The 20127-nt window shown below is 40.8% G+C and overlaps 1 protein-coding gene across 2 annotated transcripts; it reads left to right on the top strand.

Annotated features, from left to right (window-relative positions):
• Window positions 1-1178: 1178 nt before the first annotated feature.
• Window positions 1179-19943, top strand: crtap (cartilage associated protein). Of its 2 annotated transcripts, XM_015357063.2 has the most exons (8): window positions 1179-1977; window positions 3052-3201; window positions 3649-3820; window positions 4268-4396; window positions 4621-4766; window positions 6566-6649; window positions 10243-10353; window positions 14882-19943. In XM_015357063.2, exons 1-7 carry the CDS (start codon window positions 1522-1524, stop codon window positions 10339-10341), a joined length of 1236 nt encoding a protein of 411 aa, XP_015212549.1. In that variant the 5' UTR covers window positions 1179-1521; the 3' UTR covers window positions 10342-10353; window positions 14882-19943. The 2 variants fall into 2 exon arrangements, with proteins under 2 accessions (XP_015212549.1, XP_006635688.1); XM_006635625.3 differs by lacking the exon at window positions 10243-10353 and having other exon boundaries at window positions 1186-1977.
• The last annotated feature ends 184 nt before the right edge of the window (window positions 19944-20127 follow it).

Below are 20127 nucleotides of genomic sequence, written 5' to 3'. Positions count from 1 at the left end.
GGTTCGGGAAACTGGAAAAATGGGAATGTGATACAAGGACCCCTCAAAAAAGGCCAAGGCGTGGGCTTCCACCTACGTGGCACTGTTTTTTTTCACATTTTCTGCGGTTTGGGGCTATTTTTTTCAACAATTTGCGTGTATTAAGACTTGGCTACGATAGAGCACTAAATATAGCAAACTACAGAGATCTACAACTGTATATATATATAAAAAAACACTTTAATTAAAAAGTAGACTTTATAAACCACTTATTCCGCTATTTTGTTTTAGAAATGTCACTGCCTACTAATCGTAGTTTGTTACTACAGAAGTTTGTTACTCTTGGAAATATAATATTTTAGTATAATTTCTGTCACTAACTCTAAAAACACTAAAATAGGTGCACAAAACGTAACAGCATATATTATGTAGACTTGAATTCCAACATAGATCTTGGTCAATGTGCCGAAATTCTCCCTTCATATAGGGTCTTCTGTATTAATCTTTTATGGGATTACATTATATTCTTAATTATATTAATCTTCATTATATAATACTAATTATATTAGTTTTATATTCTTAATATAAACATTTTGCATTATAATTTTCCCTAATTAATAATTTCCCTAATTAATTTTCCCTAAGTAATAACATTCTACAGCGTGTGTGCAATATTTTACCTTCACAAATACCAATACATACACACCGAAATCCGAAGCTGTCTGCCCTGCCAAGTTCTGCTTGGGAAAATAAAACCTTTAAAGGCATTAAACAAACATAACTCAGCAGGGTCTAGTTTTTGGATTGACTGACAGAGAAGGAAAGTCTCCAGCGCTCAAACTGCACTGGATGAAGTACAGTAGGTTTTGTGGGGGGGGTCTTTGCGCCACGTCCTAAAAATGTGGGGTTGGTTGAATTAGTGGTAACGAAACCTTTCCATGTCGCGACACAATTTGGCGAATTTATCGAATACCCGAGTGCTTTATTTTTTTCTCACCAAGTAGCTCGGACGGGCCAGTAGTTTTATTTGATAACAACACGACAATAATGTGATAACATCCGAAAAACGTAGCCCTCCTCGACTGCTGCTCCGTGCATCTTTGCAGCCGTCTTTCAATGTCTTGGCGTATCTACCAGCTGCCTAAAACTCACAGGCTGAGCTGTAGTCCACAAGACAAGGTGTGGACGATTTTAAAGTCACTAATCATTTTCCCAAAAGGAAGGTGGTGGTGTTGTTCTTCAGCCTCCGAGTTGCTCCCGTTCCCTTTGAATTAGTAACGCCCGAAGAAACCCCACGTACCCCGTTTTCTCACAACCAAACTTCGTGAACTTTCTCTTGCTGTTGGACTCCTATTGGAAAACGATCTTTATCCCCGCGTCCCACCCCATAGCACAGAGGGGATGCCAGTCACGGTTTCGCCCAGCCCTCCATCTTGCGTGACCCGACCATAGCAGCCAAAGTGGGCTGTGATTTGAATGCGCAGTGGGGGTTGCGGAGGCAGGCTAAGTTATCCCTGAAACCTCCTCGACACAGTAGCTGAAATGGCAGCTCGCTCCCTGTTCACTTTTGCCTTTCTTCTGTTTAGCCTTTCCCGGGCTGTTGAGGCGCAATACGAGAAATACAGTTTCCGAAGTTTCCCAAGGCACGAACTGATGCCCCTGGACTCGGCGTACAAGTACGCGCTGGATCAGTACACGGGGGAGAACTGGAAAGAAAGCGTGGAGTACCTGGAAGTCAGCCTGCGACTCTACCGACTGCTGAAAGACAGCGAAGCTTTCTGCAACCTGAACTGCAGCACCGTCCGGCTTGATAATGAGGAGAAGTTTGGGGATTTTCCCGAGCTGCGCGTCTTCGGAAACATCATGAAACGGGCGCAGTGCCTGAAGAGATGCAAGCAGGGGCTGCCGGCTTTCAGACAGACCATGCCCAGCCGAGACACCGTGGACGAGTTTGAGAACCGAGAACCGTACAAATACCTCCAGTACGCCTGCTTCAAAGTAAGAATACAACCTGTAATGGTTATAATCGACCAGAACGTTTCCTGGTATTTGCTAATGTGAAAGACCTCGAACATTAAATACGAGTCGGTTCCCCTTGTAGGGGAAAGAGTTGCTACCGTAATCTCTGCAGCTCCACTGCTAATCTTTTCACCTACGAATGCTCTCTGTTGTCGCGGTCCTTATTGAGCATAATTTTAGAATCGATAAAGGATTACAGTTTTATATCCAGCACTCACTTTTATCAGATATCCAGTCACTCTCTCACTTGGAGGTCTTCGCTTACTCTTGGCGTGGCTTCTCCTTGCCACGTACGGATGGCTGTCTCCAGCAGTCGCTACCTTTCGTCGGTCGGTAAAAAAAAAAAATCCGCTGTCTCCATTGATCCAAAGGTATTCTGTGGGTGTCGCGTCATGTAAAAAATCGGCCACGCATGTAAATTGATCTTTAACCCCGCACATGCTTTTGGTCAAGCAAGTTATGAACTTACCGTGTGTTTTTTCCCCTTCTTTAATGTGCAGAGATGTCACATTCCTCTTCATAAACAAGCAAGGTGTATGCTGCACATCGTAACGACTAAAATATATTTAAAAAAAACAATAGTCATAAATGTTTGGTAATAATAGATATATTTCCTCTTGGAATTTAACGGATTTAAAATTCCAGTCCATGACACAGGCATAAACACACACACACACACACCCACCAGATCCAGGTTTCTCAGAAGCCAGTTAACCTACCAAGATGTCTGATGGACTGTGGGAGAAAACTGGAGCGTCCAGAGGAAAGCCACAGGGAGAACATACAAACTCAACACAGCCCGGAGCTGAACCCAGGGCCCCAGCACTGTGAAGCAGCAACACAAACTACTACACACCACCATGCCTCATTCGCTGTGCTAGTAATACGTAATATGAATGATTCCCACTTATTATTAATAATCATTATCTATTCTTAATGGCTGATTATTACAGTGTGGTCAAACCTGGTCACGAATACTGTATGACCCAGGCGGCAGTGTGTGTCTTTTCCGGGGGACGTGACCTGAGTTGTTCTTCCTTGTCCCTCGCGTAGTCCGATAACCTGGCCAAGGCAGTGTCGGCAGCCCACACCTTCCTGCTGAAGCACCCGGATGACGAGATGATGAAGAGGAACATGGCCTACTACAAGAGCCTCCCGGGAGCAGAGGAGCACCTCCGCGACCTGGAGACCAAGTCGTACGAGGCAAGAGCTCTGCGCGCCGCTTGGGCTCCTGGAGAGATAGAGTGACGCAGGCATGGCGTTGAGCGTGCAGCACAGTAACCCTCCTCACCATTGCTCAGCTACTGGGTGGGAGTCTAAACGCCAAGAGGGAAGGCTTCCACCTGCAGCAAATGCTTTGCAGTAGAAAGATCTGTTTGGCCTAGAAAGCTGTCTCCCAGCAGTTTCTGATCTCCACAGTGATGATGCTGTGGCCGGCAGAGGCGTGTTATTTGCCGTCTGCGCTGAAAAGCAGTCCAGGCGTGATGCCTTTAACTCTGGGCTGCCTTTCAGCTGGGTCTGGTCATTCCCACTGCCACAGCGACTAGAGCAGAACAGCTCTCTTTTGCATTTTGACACGGCGCAAGTATCCCTCTCCCTCAGTTTCAAATGAAGCTGCTGGCGAGCTAAGGCAGTGTCGTTTTGTTGCAGGCGCTGTTCATCAGATCAGTGCGAGCCTACAACGGCGATAACTTCCGGACCTCGGTGTCGGACATGGAACTGGCTTTGACCAACTTCTTCAAAACCTACGACGAGTGTCTGGCGGCCTGCGAGGGATCGAGGGAGATCAGGGACTTCAAGGATTTCTATCCCTCTATAGCAGGTGGCTCAGATACTGTATCTTCAATAGTCCACTGGTTCGTTTTTCCTTAAGGGGATCCAGACTCATTAATTGTGATTTGACAGTTCTTATCTGTTATGTTATGTTAACTGATGTTAAAATTTGATTTTGTTTAGTGAGAATCTTTAATGGATTCCCCGCTTTTCGAAAACTAAGAAACTTGAGACAGGGAATTCACATTTAATCCAAGCGAGATTTTGTTAATTGTAGGTATTTTAATGACACCAAACACCAGCATCTGAATATTTATGTGGGGAGTTAGTTTCTTTAAGGCTGTGCTACAGGAGATTTTACAAGTTTTGATCCTTAACTCAGGTAAAGCTCAAAACTAACTTTTGAACCCTTTCTGGATACTGTACATTGCTTTGTTGTGCTTGTGTACAGTATAACCTTTTTGGGGGGGATTTGTTTCCTCTTTTGTGATTGCAGACCATTACACAGAGGTCCTGGAGTGCAAAGTGAAGTGTGAGAGTCAGCTCACTCCAGTGGTTGGCGGCTTTGTTGTAGAGAAGTTTGTGGCGACGATGTATCATTACCTACAGTTTGCCTATTACAAACGTAAGTGCTGGACAGATTGTGCGTAGGGTTTTCAAAAGTATGCATTTCTTTCTTTGCTGATTGGTGAGCTTGTTTTCACACGTCTTGATTCAGATCAGCAAGATTTGTAAAGCACTGTGCTTTATATTATAACAGCAGAGGTATAATAATTCAAAACCACAAATGTTTAAAACAGCTTAGCGCTTTTAAGCCAGATCTTCTCCTGTGTGTTTTTTGCCGGGCAGTAAATGATGTGAAGAATGCCGTGCCTTGTGTGGCGAGCTACATGCTGTTTGATCCCAACGATGAAGTGATGAAGAGCAACGTGGTTTACTATCGGTATCACAAAGACAAATGGGACCTCACAGAGGAGGATTTCCAGCCCAGAGCTGTAAGTTTCTGATTTTAATCTCCAGCACTATGGAAATCGTTTTGTACTGGGTGTATTGATTTTGCTGGCTTCATTCACCATAGTTGGGAGCGGTTTAGGATGACTTAAATTAAGTCAAGAAATTAAACGAGTTAAATCGAGGTGTGGTTTTGGGGAATCTATCTGAGGAATCTTTTTCTGTATTTAGTGATAGACAGCAGTATTCTGTTTCCGGATGAAGTGTGTTTTTCCATGGGAGTCTTTAAAATCCCTACCCTTTGGACTGTTTTTTTGGGGAACTTTTATTGGAAACCGAGGCTGTTCGTTGTGATAACATAGGGGCATCATTTCTGTGTGATCAAAAAAAACAAACAAACCCCAGAAAGATTCTAATAATCTGGGACCTGGAAAGTTTTTATGGACTGTCCAGAACCAGCCCTGCGTATGAGAATTCTGGAGATACGATGCTGACATCTCCACTCTGAGTGAAACCCGAAGAGCTGGACAACGGCAGTCGACCTGGCAGTACTTTCCTTGGAAAGTTAAATCCGGGGAAAAAATCCAGATTTATGGAGTTTGATTTGCCGTCAAGAATTTAATCGTCTGTCACCTTCCTTGCGTTCCCTGTTAGAATCAAAGACTCTTCATCTCGAATTGGCAGGGAACCGATATGCCTTAATGATTTTTGCGAATGCCTGTGCCGGAAGAAAAAGACAGTGAAACAAGAAAGCTTTCCACCCCGAGCTCAGCCAAATTCTTTGTGAAGCCCTGAAGACCGCCGGACTCTTTTGAACTTGGAGACTGCAATGCCAGAGTTAGAAGAGACGCCAGTGAGTTGATCAAAAACATTGGCAACGAAGGAGTTTGAAATTTCGGCTCGAACAGCATCCTTCTCCTTCTCCGAAATCATCACCGACGCGCTGTTTCGACAGAAAAACAGGCAAAAGATCCTGCCCGCTGGGATGGCTGCATCGTCTGGATGTCACACTGCAGGTTTCCAAAGAAGATTCTGTTCTTGAGACTAGGAGGAGCGGAGCCCGTTAAAGATGGTCAAAGCAAATCTGAAGACGTGCAATAACATCACCGACTCCCGGGAGATAATGGCCCTTGAAAGCACCAAGTGGATGAAGAATATCTGGGAAGGAACCCAGCAGTTTGTGACCCAGACAAGAAAGTAAGGTGTCAAAGAGACCAATCTACTGTATGTCTGACATCTCCTCACACAACCTGCAGCACCTGCCAGAGGGTTTATCAGTCAACTCACTTACTGGAAGCCATTTGATCCCGAGGGATAGCCAATGATAGTTGTCAAAAGACCACCAAGGCTTGTGCGTGACATTACAGCAGCAACTGCACAGAAAACATTCCAAATAACCACTTTGGTCCACCAATGTATGGGCTGCCCTGCAGTGGGAATAGGGAAAGAAATGTTCTGATTGTCTAAAAACCTACACTTCTGCCAGTGAGGGGACATGTTCTGGTTTGAATGAAGTCTGTTTTACTGATGCTGTCCCCTTATCTTAACTTTTGCTCTGCAGTGCCTGCAAGGGTTTATTGTTGTATGGTTCAGTGGTCAGGAAGCTAAAGCAGCACTTCAAAAGGCTCTCAGAGGCTCTGCACCTTCGTGCACAGACTTGTTTTACTTCTAGCAGACATGAAAAGTCCATAAGGACGTTAACCTCACTTGCTCTATGAAATAAGTGTGGCATTTGAGACTCCCTGCTTTTTTTAAGACGATTCATATCAAAGTGCAACGCAAACCGAGACAAGACATTTCAAAAACCATCAATTCTCTCCTTTTTCTCCTCTGTAATTTTCAGGAGGCGGTTCGATATTTCAATCAGACCACCATGCAGCTAAACCTGCTTGAATTTTCCAAACAGCATTTACAGCCCGATGATGAGGTAAGTGTTAACAAGAATTCAAAGCTTTTTTGAGAAATGTATATTTGTGGGACTGACTAGGAATGAGAGCATGTGTATCAAGCAGGATATACCACTGTGCTCCTTGGTCTTTTTGCAAAAATGTAAAGACAAGGTTTAGTAAATATGAAGATGTTGAGGTAATTGTAGCAATACATTTGTAATATAGAACATTTTATAACGGTAAAGTGTTTGGTATATTGGTTATGTACCAAAAAATTACATATTTTTATTTTAAATTCATAGTTATACTATGTATATAAAGAGAGGTTAAGATAAACCATTTTTCTACATAAAAATGGCTTGTGGAAATAAAACACCAGAGAGAAATACTTTCTTCAGTGTAGTACAGTAATGCTGGATTTAAGACCTGCATATAATCAATGCAGTTTATATAAGCGGTAATACTGTAATACTCACTGAGAACTGATTAATGTTACCGGATTTATTTAAAGGTCTTATTCACAAAGATTTAGTACACAGCTGCAGAAGACAGATGCGTAGAAGTCATATTCAGAGGCTCTTATTCACAAAGACCGGTGCTTCTCATGTGCAGTACAAGTCATGGACGTATCTTTAGCACAGAGTAATGCGTCAACATTTCACACAGTCCACATGCGAAGACATTCTATAGCCGAAGGTGTACCTGTGAATGCAAGTGTAATGACTCTGTATGTAGGCACTACTAAATGTGCAGGGTGGTGCAGAATGTGAGAATGAGCAGTGAGGTGAAGTAGCCTTTGGAAAACAAGAAAATGTAAGAAATCCTGTTATATTTTCCCATGAGTCTCTTCAGGAGAAGCAGACTGAAGATGGGATGGATATTTATATTCCACCCATCCTTTATCCGAAAGCCTCTTATCCCTGTTTTGGCAATCCAGAGACTATCCCAGAAGCGTAGGGAACAAGGTGAAACTACTGTAGGCTGCAGATGAGACACCAGACCAGACCTCCCTGTGTACGAGGAGGGTCTTCATTATGAGATAAATGCATGCCACAAGGCAGCTTTTGTTTAAGATGGATCTTAGCATATTACAGATCTACCCACCTGTGTACATGGGCATGCAAGCGAGGTGGATTTGAAAAGTGCTCTTCACCTCGAAGGATCAAACACTTTTGCATACAGGAGAGGACCCTCTGTAGCCGTTCTGTGCCAGCAGCCCACCTATACGCCTGAGCTGAAATGAAGGGGAACTAGCATTAAGTAGGATGGGGCAAATCACGTGTAGAATTTTATCAGAGCAACAGGATTAAGGATTCGAATCTTCCGAACGGTGTCATTTGATCTTTAATGGTGTAACACCCGCTGCTTACGCTGAGGTGAAGTTGGTCGCAAGTTGAACCCAAGTGCAGGCGAGAGAGGCAGAGGCAGGCAAAACTGGCATCCTGGTGTGTGCAGGAGGCACAGGAAACAGGCAAGCGTGGTGCAGGCAATCACAGTGCAGAGCCTTAGACGGGGACCGAGCAAAGTCTGGAACTGACAAGACACTGCCGCAGAGCACCGAGCGAACCCAGAGCCCAGGTCCGACAACGAGCCGAGTCGGTAGGCAGAAGCACTAGCAGAATCCAAAGGCCCAGTCGAAACGTGGCAGGGTCAGGAGTCCGGACAGAAACACAGACAGGGTACGGAGCTGGAGGGGATTCCAAATGGAATAAAATCCAACAAAAAGAGGTCCGCAATATCACAGCACTCACTCGTAAGTGACAACCGAGCCCGTGGAACTGTACAGATATTCCGCTCCCCCTGAGGAAGTAGCTCATGGGAGGTGTTCACTGGTGGCAGCCATCGTTGTGGTTAAGATCCGAGAACCCTCCAAAGACTGCGGGCAAATGCACCCCTAACGTCTGTCTGTCACTCCCCACCATAGTGCCCAGCGGTGTCCTCCATCACTGCATTGGGTCACTGCACTGGGAAGGGTAGTCCCAGTGGTCCACTGGTACCACTTGCAACAGGACCTGTTGTGTTTGCTCTGAGGTCTTCGTCCCAGTACTAAACAGACCCGGCTTCAGTTTCTGAGATCAGGCTCTTGTAGGTCGTATAGTTAGAAGGTCTTTCTGAAGATGTAGCATTACCCTCATTATTTGTGTTTTTTTCTGCATCATTTGCATGCGTGACCAGGTATTTGGTGTTTGCAGCACATGGTCCTATAAAAACCTTAATCGCTTAAGGCTTTCAGATTCCTTTTGAGGCGTGAAAATATATTTGATCACTTACACCTCGCCGTCGGCTTGCACGCTTCCTCTCAAATTAGAACTTTTTCTAAAAGAAAATCGTGCGTTTTCGGTTTTTGTAAATGTAGTTCAAAGAACTCGCATCTCTTGAGTTTACATGTCTCATTCGGGATATGTCGGATGCCAAGTCATCAACCGTTGAGAAGTAGGTGCTGTATTAAAACACACCACTAGGTGGCACTCCGCACTCACTATAACGTGCTTTTCGTTGCGAATCTAAGTACAGTGTGTCTTTAAAAAAATCGATTGTTAAAGAGTAAGGTTTTAGTGCTGTAGCCAGCTTTTACAGTTGTACAGTGCCATGTAAAAACAAACTGCTGGTGATTTTATTTTCAGATTGTATTGTTTCTTCTTATTTTGCACTGTAATGAAGATAAGATACTGCTTGCTTCGAGCTTTTAAGATTATTTGAGCATTAAAACGCGACTAGTTCAGCCTCCCACGTTTAGTTTCGCTAGTTGGTTGTTCCATCAGATGGATTCAGTTTGCATTCAGTTCCAGAATAATGGAGGTTGATCTGGCCGCATCTTTTCCTCGGTTATGGAGGATAATCAGCGACTAAAGGTTACAGAGAATTAAATATCCACTGCTGAGGCTCCAGGGGTCTGCTCAGCAGAGGACTTGCTTTTTACTCAGGTGTTGCAAGAGCAGAAATATTGAACTGGATTTTACAAGATGGTGTGAAATGGAACTTGATGCAAAACTTTTGTGCTTCATTGTTTGAGATACAGAGAAGGGTGTGAAAACATCCAGCAGCAGTAATAATAATAATAATAATAATAATAATAATAATAATAGTAATAATAGTAATAATAATGGTAATAATAATAGTTTTTATTTGTGCACGAGAGCCTTGGTGAATGAAGATACACTTAGCAAGCTGAAAATCTATGAACGTAACGTTAATATGACATGATCGTGTTCTTTAAATTGCTGGAGATTAGGAACAAAGGGGTGAACTGCCCGGCATAATGGTGTGAACTATGATTTCTTATCTTGATACCCCCATTTAAATCAAAACCAGTCTTTTCTTTAATAATCAAAAGGGTTTATATTTATGAGTTCAGTGTGTGATGGGTTGCAATGGTGTATGAGGGAGAAAAAAGGAATTAAGACTCAGTTCATGTGAAGTAATACACTAGGCCTACACTACGTTTTATTTAAGGAGGTAAGTAGACCAGGGGGTAAATAACTGATTAACAAGTAAACAAGGACTGAATGTGAACAAGCCCTGTCCTGTATAAGTTTTCTCAGCACTGTACCACTGTCTCGGGGAATGCAACTGTTAACTCTTTTCTTGGAGTAAAATGTTGAAATGGTTTCTCCATCTGGGTTGAATGCAGGAACCCCCCAACTACACGCATTCACACGACACTGCAGTAGTCTGGCTTCCTGCAGAGTCTCACAGCCATTTTCCAACCACGATGCACATGTATGCATGATAAAGGACTGAGGTAAACCATTTCTGAATAGACCTGAGACATGTTCAAAACACTGTGCAGAGGACCTGTAGGAGAGGATCTTGTTATTACTTTTTCCTTCACTTTTATTTCTAGTTTCTGTAATATCTTTGCCTTGCTAAACAAATCGCTGTCTTCTCTTTTATGATATGTTGTAAATAGTGATATCAATCTCACGTCTTAAATATGATTTCCTGTACATCCAGTCTTTTTCTTTCAAATAATACTAAAGTTTAGGATAGTTTTTCTCAAAATGTAGCAGCAGCTAGTACGTATGTTAAAACGTTTTTTCAAAGCAATTTTAACGGGTTTTCCAAACAAACTCAGAAACTGAGGGTTACATAGCAGTGTACATATGTATGTACAGTATCCTCTAGATTTGAAATAGGAACACAATCATGGAAGGATTTACAGATTAGACATTATCTTGCTTAAGAAAATTCTAAAAATGTTATACCATTGTCATAATATGAGCACACAAAGCAAAGCAAGCTTTGTCTTAAATAAATGAATTCTTCCACATTCCACTGTAGGGCCAGCTATTACAACATGTAAGATTACTGATCTAGTGGGATCACTGCCAGGAAGAGGACACAAGTGTTACGTGCCACTTTGAGAGCAGTGGCTCTGAAGGTGACAGTACAGTGGCTATTGAAAGGATTCACCCTGCTTGGATCTCAGCACATTTTATTGTTACAATATGGAATGAATCTAATTGGGATTTTTTGCCATTGATCGACACCCAGAACTCTATACTTTCACAGTGAGAGCAGAATTTTACAGATCCTCCTTAATTAATTATAAATACAGAACAGAAAATTACTTATTGGGAGTTTTGTGATAGGCTGAAGTGTTACGCCAACATCCTGTGTGAGTCTTTAAAAAAGAAATTTGCTTTGCACTGTTAATAGCTGATTCTGATATGAATGTATTTTCATGGAGAGCCCCCATTATCTACAAAGTATGAGATTTATGAAAATCCTGACTAAGCTCTGCCCCTTAATTGCGTTTTGGAAAATGTTGTCTGCTGAGCCTTCTGTGTCTCCTACTCCACATTGTCTTTCTGTTGACTGCAATGTATCCTGTCAATCAAATACCAACCTTGTAAATGCTGATTAAATCCCAATTAAGTACTATAGATCTTCCTTTCCCTGATCAAATCATTTCCCCTCTTATAGCCCTCAGAGCAATGGGATATACAAAATTCACTCCCTCTGTCACTCTCTGAGCAGTGGCAGCCACCGAGTCAGAAAGTGGTTTGGACTGCAGGAGGGGCGCAGAATTAGGATAATGGTTGTCGTTTCACACTGGGGCATGTCAGCACATGGATGGTCTTTCACCTCCACTTACGGGAGCCTTTTACGGGAAACCCGAAGAGCATTTGCAAGCCCTGTTTTAATCGGGTTACATGTGCCTTGTTAATTGCAGCCCCTCTCCACGTCGCCGAGACAGAGAAAGGCTGTGTGTGTTATCATGAGGAAACTATTTGCTGAGCTCAGTGCTGAGAGGCGCTTTGTGTTACAGTCCTGCATTCCAGGCGAAGGGAATGGAACAGTCACACTACCTTGTTAATTACAGTCTTGATTACACTCTTATTAATTGCACTTATTCATCCTGCCCTTTTCCACCTAGTGACACGTTAATTAGCTCGTCTGCCGTGTTGAGGTTACCTGGGGACAGCTTCGCTCAGATGAAGGCAGGAGAGGAGAAAATACCATAAAATGATCGGCTTTGTATTTTAAAAAAAGGAAATATTCTAAGTCGGGACTCTCAAGCACCAGTCATTTGGTTTCCATCAGATCAGTTGCTCGATTTAAACTAATTGTTTCCTCAATTGGACATTTTTTCTTTGTCTAGGAACAAAAACAGATCCTGACTTGTTTTTCTTAGCAAACCAGGGGTAATTTCCCACGCCGGTCTCCACCCGTTAACCTTTTGCTCCTCTATTGACGAGGCGAAACCTTTCATTATTGCCCTGCTTCATAACCTGGAAGCTAAGGAGCTGCCTCAGGGATCTGTCGCTACCGGAGGTGCTACAACATTCAGGGCCGAAACCCGGTCATTTTCATCTCTGGCAACGCATTGCCCTATGCTGATATTTATTTAAACTGTTTACATCAAACTGCAGGAAAATGATTTGGGCTGACTTAAAATACATTCTAGCTGGCGTGAACCACTGGCATGCGAAACCCATTGTATGGAAGTTTTGCTTTCAAACTTTTTTTGAGCGCATTTTCAGAAGACACGGGTGCTGACAGATACTGCACCAGTGCTGACCGGAGATGCAAGCAAAGCTATAACAGGAGCACAACTGGAAACTTGGAGTCAGACAGTTTTTTTATGTCCTTAATTAATTTTGTACAGGGACTGAAAGGGAGTTGCTTTAATCAGTGCTGGAAAATACAAAGGCATGTAAAAGTATGTGAGACAAGATCTAACGCAAACACGCTTTATGACGTGAATGGGAAACGGGTATTCAAATCTTTTTTCACTCTGAGATTCTAAACGAGGACTGGGATTAGAAAGCACACCAATGTTTCTCACAAGAGAAATAGGGTCCGACTCGGTAAGAGGCTTCGGTAAGCCCAGTAAGAGGCAGAACCTGAGGATTACTGGCCCTCCCACAATTATTTTATGGGCTCACCCCCACTGACATCACACACTAGCATTTTCATATTCTATTATAATAAAACACCATTGCTTCCATTTAAAATTCTACACTGAGAGTTACAGCAGAGCTGTTTGGTGTCAGACTTTGCATCAAAGTGAATTTCAGTGTCGTCAGCTTTAGAATCGCCAGCCTGAGGTTTGTTGTTTTAAGCAGTGGGGGAAAAGGTTACATGTTTTGTATTGTGCTATGATCAAGTGCTTTTATGACCATTTTAATGGTAAATAAACCATCTTAGAAAAGTTATTGTAGTAGTAATTTCTAAATGTGGCAGGTTTAGTCATGTTAGACAAATCATTTTTGCAGTGTTTTTAGGATGCAATTTGCTGGAACTAAATGTTTTAGTTGAGACACGTAGTGTTGTTGCCGAATTCCAAACACTTCAAGGGGTTTGATGCAAAATCTTTTAGAATAATTTAGGTATGTTTTATGAACATTATTAATAAGTCGTGAAGCTCTAAAATTACAGTTTGACTGCAGCAGCATTGTGTAAATATTATACAGTATGTTAGTCATAATATTTTAGGAACATTATAGAATCTACAAAAGTGCCCTGCTGCAATGTTTCTGTACTGAGTTGCATATTTTTCTGAAGGTACCACAAAGTTATTTGGTAAGTTTGAAACTATCAAAACAAGGGAAAGAATAAGCAGTGGTATCTTTTAGCAAAAGACTATACATTAAATAAATTCTAAAGTTCTTACGTGAATAGTTTGTTCTGCTTAAAATAATGCTGAATACAAATTGATAACCTGTCTACCGATTCAGGCCTCTCAGATTAATGTAGTAATTTTACTTTGTAGATCTTTGTGGTGGGAATGTTTCAGTTCGAATTGATTTGAAATCTGGCTCATTGCCTGTCCTTTAATTTCAGGAAGTGGAGCATTAAGTTTATTTAATGGCAGACTGAACTTACATATGACGAGAGTTTGGGCTGGATGTAGTTACAGTGAGATTTAGTAGAGATAACAAATTCTGTGACTGTTTTCCCATGATGAAACTTTCTGTTTTGTGTCTCAGATTATTGTGCTTTGTATCCAAAATGTATTACGCTGAATGGGGCTGGCTGTAGATACAAATATGGTATGAGACAATGTTATGTTTTTGTAAAAAATGGACAGACTTTTTTCCTGAAATTACACTAAAAGGGGATGATTATATGAGAGAGCAATTTACTGTTAAAGAACTTAACCAGTTCTTTTCTTTGTTCAACCGTGTCACTGTTAAATGTCAGTGATATCTTATCTTATCAAAGGCACTTTTAGTAATGGTTTTGAGCAGTAAATTCCCTGCTGGCATGATACTCACTTGAAGAATTATGTAGCATTTCCATAATCTACACTAAATTTCTATCATAGCACTGAAAGATATCTATCTGTTAGTCTATTAGTATTTAAATCTGTCAGTGTCAAAATAAAAATAACTCTACATTTCTTAAACAGTAAAAAAACTGTAGCTGTACTTGTGATACATATAACCAGGTAGCAATGCCTTTTACACAGTGTGATTCCACATTTACAGATCGGTGAATGAAGAAAGCACATGTTCAGATGTGACATTTGCAGCCAGTGTCCAGGATATATTGCATTCTAAAACAATAATGAAAGATTTAGTAGCAGTTAATTTAGGGAACCAATCTAGTCAATTATTTCAAGTGAATTACAGAGAAAGAGAGGTCCTGAAAATCAGTACGGAGAAGGTGGAACTCAAAGCAGATCCTTGGGTGTGGGATTTGAAGATGCGTAGTTGCAGGTGTACTTCATGGCTTTCTGTTTGATGCTTAGCTTTGTTTTGCTAGCTGGATGCATGAGAAAACGTTTCATTTTTGTTTGTTTGTGCTTTTCCCCATTCTAGATGGAGGTGTTGGAGTTTCTCGATGAGCTTCTGGAGGCAGACGAGAGTAGCTAATCTTGGCGTCTGAACCCGACTTTTAAGCAAAATAACAAGAAAAGGCGAACAAACACTTCGAGCATGTAGCAGAGGAATATGTCTCCCTTTTTATTGTATTTATTTGGAGACGGGTTTCTGACTTCATTTTACATGCATTGGTTTCATATTTTTATCCTGTCTTTTTTGTCTTTTGTTCGGAAGCCAGGATTACCTCTCTGACTCATGTATACTTTGTTTTAGTTTTATTTTTGTAAAAAAAACCAAAACAAAATCGTTGTTGTCCAGCGTGTGGTGCCATGTGGTAAAATATTAACAAACTCTTCCGTGTTCTTTTGGCTTTATTGATTTCTTCACCCTGTGACACTTTTTAACCCTTCTGTTTTCTCCTTCTCCATTGCAACAAGCTTATGTGATCCTTGGATATATTTGGGTCGTGCTTTTTTCTTCAACACAGAGAGTCATGCATCTGAAATAACTTATCCGAGTTTAAAAAAATGATAACTGTCTGATGAAATACATGAAATGGGCTAAAATCTGTCCCAAACCACAAAAACTACAACCGTATGGGCCAGCATACTGTATGTACTGTACGTGCTCACTACACAACACTTGTTTCACTTCATAATTCTGGTTAATGCTCTAACCCTTGTTTGAAAGTCATTGTACACTTGGCTGGATGTCTCATTAGAGTTTTGTACTTATTAATTGGTTAGGTCATCGGTACTGCATGTTATGGGGTGATATAGTGGTAGAGAAGAAGGAAATAGAATATTTCTGTGATTTTAATTGACTTACGTAATTGCCTGTCTGGTTGACATTTATTCCTCCTGTGTTCTTCATGAACGATTCCTAGCCATTATTTTTTCTCTCGTCCAACCCTTTTCTTCTCGGCACACTCTGGCGCCTATGATAGTAAAATGTTAACCACACATGATAGCTTGACACGAATGCAGCACGGCTCACACCCACACAGCATCTTTCACACATGTTCAGCAGGATGTTTTCTGTAGGAATTCTGTTGGACTTTTCTGTTTCTTCATTTTCACCTGCGCAGGTGTCTGTGGCGCTTCAGGGCTTCTATAATGAAACTCGCTGAGTTTAGGACAGTACCGGGCGCAGCAGTATGCAGTAACTGGCTCCTAACAAAGAGCCCCCTTCCCTGCGGTTGTTAACTATCCTGCAGCCTGGCTCTGGTGTGAAAAATTCTTCTTTGTCCCGTCACCGATCGGCGAGTCTCTCAAGGTAAACGGTCTTATACAGAAGAGTTTCTGCATGGTGTGCATCTCTTCCCTAAAGAATGCTTTGAAGGTCAAAGTGTTTGGACAGGAAGCTGTGATTCCCAGGAGCCTCCCTTAAACCTTCGCAGTCACTGTCATGCGTGATGGTTGGTCACGTGTTAGAAACCTGAGAAAAGTGGATACATATTAGTATTTCACAAAGGAACAAGTAATAGGTTCATTCCATGCTGAAAGGAGAAGAAAGGAAACACAACGTTTCAGCTGTGGAATGGAATAAACCTATTACTTGTTCCTTTGCAGCCTACGCATGCTGACGCAGCTCCCCAGCTGAACTATAAGTATTTTATATGCCCTATTATTGAAGGTGCCAGTTAGGTTAGTTAGATTGTTTGATGTTGAACCTCCAGAGCTCTACCTTCATTCTAGATCTGTATGTGCTTGTGGCTCATACAGAGGAAGGCCAGAGGACCATTACAGAAGTTTACTTCTTGAGAGACTGAAACACAAGTCCGAGCAGTAATACTGTATGAGCATGTCGAGCTCAGTGGCCTTTTCCTGTTGACAGACTCTCTTACCGTCTTGTGTTTTTACCACCCAAGTGACCAGTCGAGGCAAACATTTGATAGGAGCCGGTGAGACGTACTGAGGGCAGCCTTTCTCCAAAAGGAATTCCAGACTTCAGCTCCTGCACTTTTCTACCTGATCCTCAGGTTACAGCCTGCTTTAAAATGAGCTGGAATGTGATATTTATTGCTCTGGGGTTCATTGACGTGTTTCTAATTCTGTGCAGAATGGGGATCTAAATGAAGAAGCATTACCATGAGCTTGATCGCAATATCTATTCAGTAAAAGAGTGAAGATTTTCAGGAAAGAGTGCAATTGAGGTTAAGGGTTATATTATAGTTCATTTTCATCTGTCAAATCCTTTTTTACTATGAAATCTGCAACATGAGCTTCATGTATTTCTGGGGTTCATTCCATCTGCAATAAATGTGACATTCAGGACAGAGTTGGTGCAGCTCAAGATTAACAATGTATTTCTGGTGCTGTATGACGATGTAAGAATATGTCAAAAGTTTTCTGCAGCCACTCTGTGATACTGCTTTTATAGAAAAAAATATTATGTTTGCATTGTCTAGTAGCTGTCTTTCAGATCAACCAAGAATTTTGAGAAGACCTGTTATTTAATGTTTGAGGCACTGCAACATTTTTGACATTTTAACTTCTGATAATGTAAGGATTTGAGTCAGTGTTTAAGATACCATAGGGACACTTAAAGCCATAAAGCTGTGTGGAGATGAATACGGTATAGAATAAATTCATTTTTCCTGCGTTTAATAACTGCTTTTTTTGATTGGCACAAATTCTGAACCTCAGAAATGTCCTTCCTATAATGGTCTGTATTATTACTAGCTCTGTTCAATTGATATGAAGCTAGATTGTCACAGGCATTAACAGGCATGTTAAACTTAAAGATTTTCATCCTGATGAGCTTTCTGAGATATTATTATTATTATTATTATTATTATTATTATTATTATTATCTGAGTTATTTTTATTACTGTGTAAAATGCTTGAAAAAGAAGACATGACATTTTGAAAAAGCATGGATTTCTTGCACTGAGGTATATAAACGTTTGAGAATTTTAGAAGGAAGGTGTGAACTGCATTAAAACGGTACAGTATATAAACAATTAATATGCCAGAAATTCACAATGACTATGAGCCTTTTGGGAACCAAGATTAGAGGCTAAAGTCTATCTTGAATGAGACTTTTTGCAGTTGTCTGATTTGGAAGTGTAGCTTATAAACATTCCTAAGAGTAACACCTTTTTTTTTCTTTGCAATGTTTGTATAAATGTGTGTTATTCATCTGAAAATGTAGATTTTAAATTTCTAGTCGTAACACTTTTTTTAATGACTTTTTTACTTTTTTAATCCTGGTATGTAAATTAATCTGTATCTAATATTGCATAATATTATATTGTATTGTATCAACATACCCCTGCTATTCAACCTGCACCATTCTGTAGTGGATGAAGGATGCATAACTCTTAAGTAATGTTAATATAAAACTCGGTTCTTGCAACACACCATAAGTAATTGGAATTGCATTGCATGTAAGGTGGGAAACTGGGGAAGTAGGGTCATTCCTGGCCACACAGGTCTCCGTCGGCTGATTGCTTCTGCGGAGTAGCCTTCAAGAGACAATTCAGCAGTTTGACGATTGACGATTTATGAGTCTCTGAACCCAGTAACACACTGACAGCCTCTGTAAATGTTCTGATTTAGTGTTGCACATTGTGTCTGACTGTGTTGTTGTCTTTCTGCATATGTGCCTAAGAGAATTCAACTGTGTTTTCATTTATAATTACCCTACAAACCTCTAGCTCAATAGTTGCTCTTATTGTGAGGCCTGGGTGACATAAGCAAAACTGAAATTCAAAGTGTTTCTTCATACTCTACCAGAATTTGAAGAATGAATACAGAGCTTTACTAAATGAGAACCCAATGAGCAATTATGTCTGCAGAAAATTAAGAATACAATTGTGCAAAAAACTCAACTTTTTACTAAAAGTCACACATACAGTAGCAATGACTGGATAGCACCATGGACAAAGTTTAAAAACTTTGATCGAAGTTCATTTTTAAAAGTGCGAGATCACTAAACTCAGCTTTTTAAGGTTCATTACTACAGTGATACTTAATGTATGTTTTGGCTAGCAAAGAAAACAGATTGAAACTTGGCACCAGGGAGACTGTTTAATGAAATAAAACCTTTTGAATGAATGCCATTCTCTGAGAATGGAAGCTGAATTCAGTCCATCCTGGCTACATCAAAGAAGTGCATCCAGACTGCAATGTAATTTAACCTAAAAAAGCAATACCCCTTTGAGCAGTTTATTTTAATAATCAAACAAATGTCCGATTTGCTACTGAATGTGAGCACACTGCTACTGAAGTTGAGAACAAAGTGGATATTTGTAAGAAAATGTTTGAAAAGTGGTACTCAAGTTGCACAGCAAAAGAAGGCAACGTTTATGTTGTACAAACTTAAGTGGTAAATTGTAATTCAAAGTACAGTTGACATTTTTTAAAAGAGTTACAAACAGATTAGTTTTCTTTTCCACAAATCAACACTAACTGCATTTGTTTCAGCTATTTTTGGGACAGAAGATATGTTTTTAAACCAAATGAAAGGATTCAGATTTTTAAATGAAAATGGCTGTCAAAAGAGGAAATATAAACTATAACTCAGGGGGATTTATGACATCAAGCGCCTCCAATAAAGACTTCATCTAATGTATTTCTTTCAATTCACTGAACTAAACTCATTTCATTTTTTGAAACCCAACCCTTGTAGCTCTGCAGGATAAGCTTTGCCAGGGAAAACATTTGCTCATTTAATAATGTTTGAACATCGAGTCTTGATGCAGTTTGTAGCAGAGCAATGAGAAAAACCCACAACTAATCCTTCAGTACAGCTGTCTGGGACCTTGGGTATCTGCCATGCTTCAGACAGCAGTGTCTTTTTTAAATTGGTGACTCAGACTGAATAAACCTCACAGAACACATTCAAGTGTCCAGACCAAATGAAATGCAGAAATATACTGATCTGTGAGCCAAGACATCACGGCCCTGTCTGAAGTGAATGGTAAAGATGAGAAGATTGATTGGGGCTCTCAGGACAGTAGAAAATGACTGTAAGTGTAAGACATTGCTCTGAGCGAAACCTTCATAGCTGTCCAGAAGGAATGTCTCAGTTAAATAAACAATATATTAAAGTACTGTGTTTAATTTCGGCATTGATTTCCTTACTCTTTTCATCCCGTGATCCTTTTTATGAAGTCTGTCTATACCCGTTGCAAGACAAAACTAGAAAATTGTATGTTGCTTCGCCTAACAGATTTTGAAGTTGAGCGGAGCATGATGATGATTATTTTTTAGTGTGGATTATGGAAGAACAAAATA

Source organism: Lepisosteus oculatus, chromosome 10 (genome assembly GCF_040954835.1).
Source record: "Lepisosteus oculatus isolate fLepOcu1 chromosome 10, fLepOcu1.hap2, whole genome shotgun sequence".
NCBI lineage: Eukaryota > Metazoa > Chordata > Actinopteri > Semionotiformes > Lepisosteidae > Lepisosteus > Lepisosteus oculatus.
Note: the sequence above shows the minus strand (reverse complement) of the source record. Positions and strands in the feature narration are given on the sequence as shown.